At 32.5% G+C, this 10,638-nt stretch overlaps 1 protein-coding gene across 1 annotated transcript; it reads right to left on the bottom strand.

Annotated features, from left to right (window-relative positions):
- Positions 1 to 1,153: 1,153 nt before the first annotated feature.
- TRIADDRAFT_54841 (uncharacterized protein) lies at positions 1,154 to 7,578 on the bottom strand (the record flags this gene model as incomplete). The annotated part of the gene is made up of 7 exons (XM_002111123.1): positions 1,154 to 2,479; positions 3,251 to 3,603; positions 3,738 to 3,962; positions 4,359 to 4,565; positions 5,129 to 5,226; positions 5,312 to 5,378; positions 5,586 to 7,578. 7 exons carry the CDS (start codon positions 7,576 to 7,578, stop codon positions 1,154 to 1,156), a joined length of 4,269 nt encoding a protein of 1,422 aa, XP_002111159.1.
- Between the last annotated feature and the right edge of the window lie 3,060 nt (positions 7,579 to 10,638).

Below are 10,638 nucleotides of genomic sequence, written 5' to 3' on the forward strand. Positions count from 1 at the left end.
GATATCTATTGGCTGTTAAACTATTAATGCATGACGAAATAATTCTTAATCGTTTTTCTTTTACTTCACGGGCCATTAAAATTTTACTTTAGATTCACTTAATGACAATACTAATTTGGGCATCGGTCGTATCAAGCTTTGCTAACTGCGTGCAGTATTTAATATCGGGAATTATCCATTAAAGCTGCATGATACAACTAGTGTAATGTAAAACCCTTTTCTGCAATTTAGATCCGTAGTAACTGTAGATTTACATAGAAATTGCGCTTTTAATCATATCAGTAATGATTATAGTGTGTATCAAGTAATCATAATAGCATACCATTATAAATTTTATTCAGTTCTGATATTCGTTATATGATAGTACTTGTGTAGCTTTATAGTCTCCATTTCTTGTGTATGTTACATTAACAGAGCAATCAAAAACAGATTGGCTGCTTAAGATTTTATAGACGAGGCAGTCATGCAAGTGCTCAGTATAAATATGTGATATCATTACTGAATTTTCAGCGGTGATTAATAATAATTTAAATAATCTTAAGTTAAAGAAAATTTAAGGAAACTCACCAGCAGAACAAAAAGAGTGACAGAAATTGGCTATACTTACTTATAGCAATTTGATTCTGATGATGACAATAATGCATTGGATTATTAAGATGTTCTTGCCGTTAAATAACAATTTATATTAAATTTTAAGGTCGATCGTTAGTGATTATATTAATTTTATGATATTTAAAGACATGCATACGTGTATGTTGAATCAATATTGTCGATGGCAATTTTGTGCATCTGTTACTTCTAAGTGTTTATACACGTATTTAACATGTGAAGAGCGCCACCTAGGATAATATACTACAATTATAAAATTACAATACGACAATTATCACTAAGTTACCTCGCTTTAAATGTGAGAAAGTATACAGTTTAATTTTATTTCTGTCAATCATACAAAAAGTTTACCATTTACGTTCTGTGAAGAAGATGTTGCGATGCATTCCTTACAGTATTTTAATGTTCACGATATCTACAAGTGTCCACGACCTTAGAGGGCTATCACTCAACTACCGTAACTTGCCATAAATTGTCTTTCTTGTCCAATCTCTGATGCATTCTAGAGCTTTCCATAAAAGGAAATATGATATTGATAGAAGATTTATAAGAATGAGACCTGATCAGAATCATATGTCACTACAGTATGGCTTTTCCGTCTCTTAGCCTCAGCAGCTGTTATTTCTTTCCCATCGATTTCGTTATGAGGGTTTATTAGATTTAAATCCATTGATTTCGATGAGGATATTGATAGCGTAGGCTTAGACAACATAATACTATCTTTGCTATCCAGTAAATTAGTTTTATTAGGATTTGATGAAGCTATAATGTTTTGGCTGTCTGTTGGGCTTGCATTAACAGATTTGGATGCAAGGACATCTTTCTTACTAACAGCGTTGGAACCATTAGCTGCTAAAACACTGTCGTATTTGCCATTAGATTTAGCTTCATTAGGATTAGAATCAGCTGCTGAAAGAAACTGATCCCTACGTATAGCATTTATATCATTAGCTTTCGATAACGGTAACGATAAGGAACTTCTATCTTTCTTTGTAGCTAAATTAATATTAGCAGGTGGAAGTTCCGATGCTGATACCGTTAATGCGGATTTTGATAATGATGTGTCCGTTAAATTTTCGTTATGAAAAGTTGACGGAATTTCCGATGATTGCCTCTTTGGTTGAAATCCTGAACTTGTTAAATTATCGCTATAATTTACAAAATTTGTCGTATTTTTATCCTTATTTTGCATAGATGCAATGTCAATATTGTGTCGCAATGATAATTCTTGTATGATCTGATCACTGGTTAAACTACCTTGGCCTTGGTAGTGCTTCAATGGATTTGTTCCTGGTGATTCTACTGGTTCAGTTTTGTAAGCATCTAATCGACGCTGAGCTGATGGGCTCTTTGACATGGTTTGAGATGATTGGATATCTCCATTTTCCGATTCGTTTGTACTAATAATAGATGATGGTCTCGATTTGGGTTGTGGGGACTCGTTCTTCCCACGATATAGAAATCCAGTGAGTTTATTAAATATAGCACCTCTCTTCTTTCCTGATTCAGTTGTGGTATTTTTATCCTGATTAGTTTCTACATTTTCATCTACTTCTTGCCATACCGGTGGCGGTGGTGTCGTTGTAAACGAAGCACCAATATCTCGGCCATAAATGCTTGTTGTTGATGGAATCGAATCTACAGTTGATAAATTTTCCAATTTTGATATGGATAAATTAGAATCATGAATTGTTGGCTCAGTCGCTAGACTAGAATCAATAACTGAGTTTGTTATATCTTCATTATGGGATTCATGCTGGTAACTATCCGATTCATTCGAACTAACACCAGATAGGCCATCGTCATCATCGTGTTTATTTTCATATCTTATTCTTAATTCATTTATGAAAGCTCGAACTTCCATAGCCCTCTGTCAAAATGTCAATATTTCAGTTACTTATATGCACAGAATAGACTACTTACTGTAGTATAACTGTAGGAACAGAAATTAGACAATAATTCATTGCAAGTACAGTAGGAGGTAGGCTATCACGCCAATACCAGCAGTAAAACACTTAAATGAGAACGAAGTTTGACAATATATGATCAAAAAATTCATTGTAACTATCACTAGTAAATAAATCATTTGATTGTAAAAAGTGAAATATAAACTATGATGTGTATAGTTTAGTACGAATAATTACGAAACAGTAATTTGCTCTACTGAAAATATACTCGTATTCGATATTATTTTATTAGTAGCCATCAGAATATTCTAATAAGATTACATGTTAATTTTATACGGTACAACTTCTAGTCATTTAATTTCTGCACAATTTCATATCTTTTAACTTAAAAGTCACAGCTTAAACCTAGTTTGGGATCCACTATTGTTATGTAATGTGAAGAACCAATCTAAACTTTCTAATCGTCAACTTCCAGCTTTACCAGTAGACTGATAAATGCTGTTATTAGGATATTTTGTCTAGAGAACTTTAATATTTGATAAGATAATCAAAGTATTTTCCAGCTTAAATTGATACTGTAATCCGTAGTAGTGAGTTCCAATTTAGAAATGGGTTCTATTTTAGACTATTTATAAGGGTGTTCATTTTAAAATATAACTTTTATTTTAATTGGAAAAGTTAATACTTAAATTTCTCCAGAACCCTATATGTGCAAGTGTACAAGAGTTACCTACCTCTATGGACGACAAACGCTTTTCATGATTGAAAGCACTAGCAATTTCGATATTAGCTTGTAGAACTGATTTTGCTTCATTAGCTTCATAGTCATCTTGTGCTTGCCGTTGCAATGCCAGTAAATTAATATAATCTGCTATGTTGCTAGCGCGATTTCCACTGCGTTGCTTCTTAGCATTAAGTTTAACGGATGCTACTAAACTATTCATATAAGACATTAAACGTCGACACTGATCTAAGGCTGATTCTAATCGCTCTGGCTCTGATAGAATAAATTTTTCATCCATCACAACTAACTTCTGCTCTTTAATTAATACCTCCTTTAATTCTGATTTGATTTTAGGGAATTCTTCTGTAAGTCCATTGCAAGAATAGCGATACCATCAGTTTCAATTATTACATAACGAAGTAGTTTATCAGGTGTATTATAATGCAATTTATACTAAATATAGCATGAGCAAAATGATGAATTAAATAGGAAAATACCTTGTGCTAAACTGGTAATAGAAGAATTAATTTCGATAATAGCCAACTTTAATGCCTTAATAACTGAGCTGTCGATTCTACAAAAGCGCTTACGGGCATCGTACTCCAACACAGCAATCGCTCTAGATAACAATTCTACTTCTTTAGTGAGTTGGTTAGATTGCTTTTGGTAGTTAAGTTTAGTTTTATCGGCAGCTAATCTTTCATCTCGGACAATATCTTGCCCTAATCATTAAAAGATATTGATCAAGAAAGTTATTAACATCATTGATGTTTGCTTAAGATCAATTATAGCTAAAAGGGGTTTTTAAGAGTAAAGTCAAAGATGGAACTTATGCCAATTAACTTTCCTGAGGTTAATTTCGCAAAAAATAAAGTTTTAGCAATTTCTGTTGTTAAAGTGAGCCGTATAATATGACTACTGATACTTTGATAGAGCAGCTTATCATCGATACAGATATTGATGTAATCTTGAGAATTAATGCTAGACGATGACACTAGAGAAATATTTGCAAATGGTAACTAAGACGTAGGTCTACCGTATTCATTTGTTACTGAAACAGTTTTAACGACTGAAGTATTATGATGCAAAGTAAGATTAGAATAAGTTGGGATTTATACCTCTTGTCATCACAGATGTCGCTGTTCGGATTGATTTAATCGTATTAGCTAACGTTATATCGAAGAGTTGCTGCTGTATTTCTTGTTGCTGACGAAGGCTAGTGTATTCCTCTCGCAACTTCGTTACGTCCTTAAGGATATTAGTCGCGATAACTTGAATTTTGTCTTTGAACTGGTTCATTTCTGTATTCAATTCTGTCTCTTTGGCTATAAAATATTTATGTTTAGTGACACTATCTTTATGTCCATAACATATTTGATTTATGAAAAATCATTTCCAGTTTACTCAAGGTAGAAACTACAAGATATATAGATATCATCTCATGTGTTTTATTTTGCTATTACTTTTCTATACTCTGTGGGCATGAAAATGTGATCAAGGCCACTAGATAGTTGCTGATTTTTTGCTGAGCTTATTTATTACTGTATTATCTCTTGTCAAAATATTACTTCCATAGTATAACAGAATCGAAGGTACAATTTATTATACTGTACATGACAAAACTAATTAAGATAGCCACTAAGCAAGTTAAATTTTGTATTATGAGATGCATGGTGGACGCACAAGACGTGGAATAAATTGTTACTAATTCAGTAGCGTGGTTATTTTTTCCGTAATCCTAATTGTTCATAAGTCTATTGTACAAGATTTGCAATATTCTTGAAATTAATTTATTAATATCGAATTTTTTTACTACGATATAATACTATAGCATGTAATACCCTGCGCTAGAGGCGTTTTGAAAGGGTTGATTACATATGGCACATACCTTGGAATTCTCTTACAGTTTCTTGGTTCTTCTGAGTTAGCATAAGCGTAAGACTTTTTAGCTGTTGTTCAATATTATCAATTCGATCCGATTTTTCTCTGAGTAATTAAACAAAAACAGATTATTAGTGCCACTATATTGAAGTGAATATACAGTATAATGCTTAAAGTACTGAAATCTAACCTTGATTCTGTCGGCGATTGCTTACTTGAAGTATCGCCTGGACTTTTATATTGTTCGATGAAAGCATCTATCAGACAAAAATTCAGCAGAAATTCAATGGAAAATTTGAATGAATAAAAGTACAGTAGCTTTTACGACATAACAGTTATATCTGCTCAATTGATTATATACCAGCAGCTTCAAAAAATTAGAATAAAACTGCAAACTAAAATTGGGGCTGTTAAAGTACCGATGTCACGTCGTATTTTACTTTTTAATATACTATTTATCATACCTATAGCTTCTGATGAACTGTTAATTCTTTGCCTATCAACAGCTTGGATATCGTAACCCTCTGAATCGCTAAATACTGACGGTTGATTTAGTGAAAATTGATATTCAAACATATCAATTTCATCCTCGCTAGCTATATCTACGTTGTCACTTTCTTTTGCTTTCGAGGCTGCACTTTCTGAAACAACAATGGCGGGTTGACCATCAGAATTTGTTTCATTCTGTTTCGGGTTATCACGTTGCAGTCGTTTTAATGATCCAAATTTTGGCTTTTTACCGGATTGAGTATCAATGTTTTCTTTATAATTAATATCTTGCCATGGTAATATTTTGTCGCCTTTATTTTCTTCGAAAACTTCGCTATCACCTTGCAGTCGTTTTAATGATCCAAATTTTGGCTTCTTACCGGATTGAGTATCAATGTTTTCTTTGTAATTAATATCTTGCCATGGTAATATTTTGTCGCCTTTGTTTTCTTCGAAAATTTCGCTATCGGAATCGCTGGCGTTTCTGAATTGTTGTATGCTAGCAGCTTTGGCGATATTCATCATTTCCATCGATTTGCTAAATTTCTCATCAAGTGCTGGCTTGCCTTGAAATTCATTAGATGATGCTGAATAATCTTCAGCCTGCTCCTTGATGGAGAAATCAGAGTCATCCTTGATTAGCGTATCGTCAGGATTTGAATATTTTGCCGGTACTAATTTATCGATCTTTCTATCAGTAGGACTTTTAATGTTAGTTAAACCGTAGGTAGACCTGTTTTGCGAATGATTTTTAAATTCTTGCAACCTACGCTGGCTTGGTGGAGTATGCAAAGATCTAGGAGGTTTGCTACGCTTGGGTTGTAATGATTTCATAGAGTTACTTTCGCTGTTATTTGATTTAAGCGTATTTTCATCATCTATATCGACATCTTGATCAGATGAAATTTTCGCTGTATTCCTAATAGCAATTCTACTTCCTTTCCTGCCTAAGCTAGATTCTTTGTCGATGCAATCAGAATCTGGGTTCGCCTTATACATTGGCTTACTTCCTTTACTTTTTTCTTCACCTTCTGAGGGTTTAATCCGATTAAATTTGGAATAGGATTCAACAGAAGATGTAGATGCATGGTCGGTACTGGATTGCATATTAACACTGCGTGTATCTTCTATTGGAATTGGAGCTTTTTGTGAAACTTCTTTCGATTTAGGATTCTCAGTCGTTTTAACAACTTTCCTAGTCGTGATTTTTACACTTCTCTTATGGTTTTGTGGTTTCTGAGGTACTAGTGATTGATGATGAATATTCCGATTTTCTGTATGAGAATAACCACTGTCCATACTCGATTGCTTTTTCAATAAAGGTTTTTTAAATGATGAAAAGCCATTATGCTCAAATGAAGACGAATATGATAAATTTTCCGTTGATCTGCCGATATTTGTAGAATTTAAGGGCACGTTTTCGTTTGTTGGCGACGAACATGAAGACGTTGGAACGGAATGGATGCCTGATCTTTTATTTGGGGATCGAATACGATAAGGATTGACTTTTTGTGGTGGTATTTTAGTACCAAAATCAATGGGTCGAAATTTAGGACTATTCATGATAGGTGTAGGATTTTCTGACGGTGAATTACCGGGTGCATTTGCTTCCAGTTGAAGGAATAATTGTTTATTGGTATTGAATTTTGAACGATAATCTTTATGATGGGGATTGATAGGAGAAGTTGTAGATTTATCATTCTCAATATCGCTGGTATCTCTTGAACGAGATTCTGGAATAGAAGGTTTTAAGCCTTTGTACCTTTCTGCTGCACTAACAGCTCGTCTTATACTAGATTTCTTCGATGAATTCGGTGTGGAGATTTCCGCAGATGTCTTATATGAGCTCATTAGATTGTTAAGATCTTCATTACTGAATCTACGAAGATCTATGGCTGCTCGCGATCTTGGCATTAATTTTTTACTTTCTTCGCTTGATGATGGCGATGTATCACTTTTACTTGCCATTTCTTCATTAAGTAAAAATAATAGTATTCCTCCGGTTCGTATTTGACTGTGACGAATGAAACAAATATAGCAATATATAGTATTAAATAATTTTAAAGTTTTTAATTTAGGTGTTAAGATTGGTGAAGGCAGACCTTTTTAGTTCTAGATAAACTACAGATTACAACAACTACCTTAAGTGCGTTAAAGTTTCAAAGGAGGAATCATTTTCATTACGAAAGTAAATGTAGCCTCGCTCAGGAGTTACTTCATGATGTGATTGAAAGACGTCCGGAAAATAGTCATGGAATAGTCTCTTTAGATCTTGATATGTCAAACCCGAATGAAATGGAATTCGAATTTGACGGCGATTGCATTGCAGAAAGATAGACTCTTCAATCGTATGATCTACGTTTAAAGAAAATATTTTTATGAACTCATACTTATAATATTATCGATATTTTTAACGAATTGTTTTAAGTTAACTTCGCAAGTAAGTCGTACAACAGTTGCTCTATCTGGCAATCAATGGCTTTTTATCATATGCGGTAGTGATTAGGTTACGTTATTTATATAGTTCATAAACTCAATATTATTTGACCGTTATACTGTCCGTGCAAAGATTAACGAAATGCTTTAAATAATCTTCACAAGCAAGTTATGCAATAGTTGCCATATCAGAAAGTAAATGATTTTTCTGTCTTATACAGTTGTGATTTGATTACGTTATTAACGTTAATTATTTGAAGTGCAAGGATTAGAAGGAAATTGCTATATTCGTAATTTTTTAAGACAACTAAAGGTGTGTGTGAAAATTCTATCATTAAGAATAGGAGATGCTTGTTTAATCATTGAAGTCCAAGGATTAGAAAGAGAGTACTGTATTCTTAATTTTTTTTTTGAGACAGCTAAAGGTGTTCCTGAAACATTCTATCCTCAACAATGGGATACAACATTTGCACAATGTAATATAACCTTGGAAGACTCGTTTCATCAAAGTTCAGGTAGTCATAATATCCTATGAAGATTTCGAAACCATGATGGCTACCTTTTGTAAACATTTCTTATTTTATGATACGGTGCATTTTAAAATGCCTTTCATAAATGGATAGATAACAGTTTTGACATGGTCCCCTCAAAATCATTATCCCTGGATTACATTCTATAATCATTCTACTTTAATAAGCCAGTCTTATGATTGCTGACTTAGTAAGGAGTGATTCATTATGATAGCATTGTGATCTCAGTATATTATAACTGGGGTGGAAAGCATAGAGTGTGAAAATAATCAAATTCATATAGTAATTAGTATCAATGAATATAATTTTATCGTGATAACTTAACGTAATGTTATTATGCTTAGAGTAATTATAGCATCGATAAAGATTCAATACTCTGTAATAAGAATTGATTAAATCTTTTGATTTAGCTAAAGTACTCATTCAAATAAGAATATTACACGTACCTTACATCAATAATAATATTTGAGTCTTAAAATTTCTTATCACGTAAAACTACCGTAAATTATCATCACTAATCGTTTAAAGTAATTGGTAAATCACACCGAAACTAATTCGTACTCTTATCAATATCATAAGAAGGATTTATACCTTAACAAGATAGACTGAAATTGTGATCTCAGGAATTACCGTACTTTGTTGTTCAATAGAAACGCCATGAAGTTTTTAAATTTAATATAAGTACAATACTGACGATCATTTTAAAGTAAAAAGGTATTGGTACGTATTTTCTCGAATTTCATACTGGATTTGCTCAACAAAATAAATACTCAAATAAGCTTAATTATTTGATCTTACTTGATACTCTTCTAACGTAGTCTGTTGGGAATGAAGTTGGATGTTGAGGATTAATTCTTGACATCTATCAAATTAAGACCGTCAATGATTTTATTATTTAGCAGTAAAGTTTTATCACATTCAATAAATCAGTAGTTTATTTTTATCCACTAAAATATACCATGAGTTAGAGCTGGATCAATTGCCATTGAAGTAATAAATTGCAGGAACTTTCCAAGATCGTAGTTATTGAAATGGAATCAAATAGATCATGAAGTAAGTGTGGACAAACTGTAGTACCACGAGAGAGTAGGTACCGTTCTACTTCATTTCAACTTTGACCTACAGACTAATATTGATTGAAATGATAAAATCGATTTAAATTCACTCTTTAACCGTCTACTGATAGTTTAAACTTATTTTAGGAAACGATATTCAGGTAAACCATATGTTTGTTATCAATTATGAATTAATTGAGCTTATAGCTTTGCAAAATTTGACTAGTGTCTTCAAGGTAGCATATGGTTGCACAAGTTGATTCCATAAGCAATGCCATCATACGAGATAATAAGGAGACTACGTCATTTATGGCGTTGTGCAGTATTTAGCTTAAGAAATAGAAGGAAGAATTTGATACTAGATATACTGGCACATTAATTGCATTACTCTTATTGATAGACTGCAAATGTTATTGCTCAAGAGTAGGATGATGATGATATTGAAAGAAATTTTATGTACTACATGTTCTAAAATATCAAAATGAATCAGTAATTATTAATTTCTAGTGAATTTGGTAATAATATCTCTTTCAGACGGTTAGAGATCAAGATATGACATATAATTAATAACAAATAGTTTTTAATACATCTAATATTTGGAGCATAATCAGTTTTTCAATCTTCGATATTTTAAAAATACGAACATAAAATGGGCATAGATAGGTACTTACCATTATCGATACGCTGCCCTATAATAACCATAAATCGAATGTAATTGCTTGTACATCTATGCACAGATTTGGTAATAGTATAAAGCTTTGTGTGATATAGACATTAATGCGAACTCTTTCAAATAGTCGAAAGACGATAGAAACCACCTGTTAGCAAGCCGTATTTTCTTATGTATTTAATCAAGTTATTTTACATTATTCTTAGTAATATTTTAGACTTTGAACCTATTTAAAATTAATTTCTATTAAGTGTACAAAAGTATAATGCCATTATTAATTACGCGTACTGTATAATTATAATTATCGGTAATGACTGCGATTGATGAATGAATGAAC

The sequence above is a fragment of the Trichoplax adhaerens genome, genomic scaffold (assembly GCF_000150275.1).
Source record: "Trichoplax adhaerens TRIADscaffold_3 genomic scaffold, whole genome shotgun sequence".
NCBI lineage: Eukaryota > Metazoa > Placozoa > Uniplacotomia > Trichoplacea > Trichoplacidae > Trichoplax > Trichoplax adhaerens.